Source organism: Echinops telfairi, unplaced genomic scaffold, assembly GCF_000313985.2.
Source record: "Echinops telfairi isolate 266 unplaced genomic scaffold, ASM31398v2 ScPeMD7_18;HRSCAF=68, whole genome shotgun sequence".
Taxonomy (NCBI): Eukaryota; Metazoa; Chordata; class Mammalia; order Afrosoricida; family Tenrecidae; genus Echinops; species Echinops telfairi.
The window spans coordinates 54,252,415-54,254,508 of record NW_022103915.1 but is presented as its reverse complement, the minus strand read 5'-3'; the positions used below and the strand labels follow the sequence as shown (position 1 = coordinate 54,254,508).

The following is a 2,094-nucleotide window of genomic DNA, read 5'->3' as shown; positions in this document are numbered from 1 at the left end:
GGTGGAAACAAGAGTCACACCCACACACTGTGACTCAAGTTCTAGTTCAATCACCTAACTATGCTGTCTGCTTACAGAGAAAAAGAACAGAACTGCTTAAAATATCACTTAAAGCACAGAGAAACCTGTAAGAGTTATTACTCAACAGGACAGTCCTGTTTTTTGAGTCTCGAAAGTTTTCTACCTTTGACAGGGTGCATTCCAATGTACTTTCTATTATTCTGTTAGCAGAAAATATTTTAGCTTTCTCTGACAGGTCTCTGTCTTACACAGACAGGCTCCAGCTTTTGCAGGATTTACTACTTTTGTCAAAATGACCTATTTTATGCACATCAGTTACACATAACTAGAGAGTTAAAGTTAATAAATACCTGATGTTCCGATGGCTTTTACATATGCAAATACAATATTTGCTTTTCCTTTCAGAGCATTTTCTATGTTCTGGAGGTCTTCCAGAGTAGCAATATATTTTACTTCATTAAAAAGGAGAGCACTGAAATAAAGAGAGAAGTTATTAGTTGAAAAATGTGATATGTACTGTGATGGTTACTTTTACAGGAGGCTTCCAAAAGTTCATGGAAAAATTGGATGGAAAGATAATGGAATTTTTCTATAAACTCTTGGAAGCCCACTCGGGTGCACCTACAGGCCAGGCCAGTTGTTTGGTAAAATACTAGTTTAGATGTTGAGGTAAAGGTATTTTTTGGATGTGATTAACATCTGCACTCAGTTAAAGCTAAGTAGGTTGCCATCCATAATGCAGGTAAGCCTCATCCAATGAATTGAAAACCTTAAAAACAGTAATTAAGGTTCCATAGAAGTGAAGGAATTTTGCCTCAAGACTGAACCCATGAGGGAAAGAGAGACAGCGGCTGATGTAAGATAGGAAAAGATAAAATATGATAATTTATAAACTATCAAAAGTTCATGAGGGTGGGAGGGTGGGGGAGAGAAGGCAAAAAGAGGAGCTGATACCGAGGGCTCAAATAGAAAGTAAATGTTTAGAAAATGATGATGGCAACATGTGTACAAATATGCCTGATACAATACTTTATGGATTGTTACATAAGCTGTAAGAGCACCCTATAAAATGATCTTAAAAACAAACAAACAAACAAAAAAACAAGGCTTCTGGTCTTAATAAAAAAATTTTAAAAAAAGACTGAACACACGAGGGAGTTCCCAAAAGTTCATGGATAAATTCACTTTCATTTCATTCCCTTTTTCTTACAAACTTTTTGAAGGCCCCTTATAAATATCCTGCTGGAGGTTCCAATTAGTCACCAGACCTATGTATTACAACTTGCCAGCAACCAGTTTTATCAACAAATTTCTTAAAAGCAATCAGACTCTGCATGTGTATTAGCCCTGGTGGTTAACACATATACTTAGTTAGATGAAACTATTTTTTGAAAAAGTTTCTTTCTCAAGATTGTCTTCTGCTTACTCCATCCCAACCACCTCAATGAATTTAAGCAATATTTACCAACTAGTCTAGCCAAAGAAACACCGCACAGGTCTCTGTTTTTAAAAAACCAGGATCTTTCACATGTCTCAACTACTGACTTAATATCCACAGCTCCAAAGTATTACATGGCCTGGACTTTGCCTGCCTTTCCAACTTCCTGTTACTCTACCACACTCGAGGTACAACAGTTAACTAAAAGTAAAACTGAACGGGCAGATCTCTTCCACAAACCTCAGGACCTTAACACACAGTTCTTTTGTTGGAAGCTATTTTTTGGCTTCTTTTCATACCCACACTTCTCAGTTTAAATGTTATTGTCCTCAGACAAACTTGCTCTGCTGAGTTTTATCAAAGTATGCCTGTAAAAATATATGTCAACACAGAATGTACTTGTAGATAGAGGGGGATAAGTAAAAAATATTGCTACAAAATCTTAGAAACCTTTATAAAACAAAGATATCAAAATGTGAAAAAAAATCAAATCAAAATGTGAAGCTACTATTTCTCAACATCTTTTTGTTGTTTTTTATTTATTTTATTGGGGGCTCTTACAGCTCTTATCACAACCCATACATATATCCATTTTGTCAAACACATCTTTACATATATTGTCATCATCTTTTTCA

At 35.5% G+C, this 2,094-nt stretch overlaps 1 protein-coding gene across 1 annotated transcript in view; it reads right to left on the bottom strand.

Moving 5' to 3' along the window:
* Positions 1 to 2,094, bottom strand: part of TXNDC16 (thioredoxin domain containing 16) — a 95,344-nt gene that overhangs the window by 58,243 nt on the left and 35,007 nt on the right. Inside the window, exon 7 of the mRNA XM_030884875.2 lies at positions 372 to 493. Within this exon, the coding sequence (XP_030740735.1) occupies positions 372 to 493 (122 nt within the window). The remainder of the gene's footprint in view (positions 1 to 371; positions 494 to 2,094) is intronic.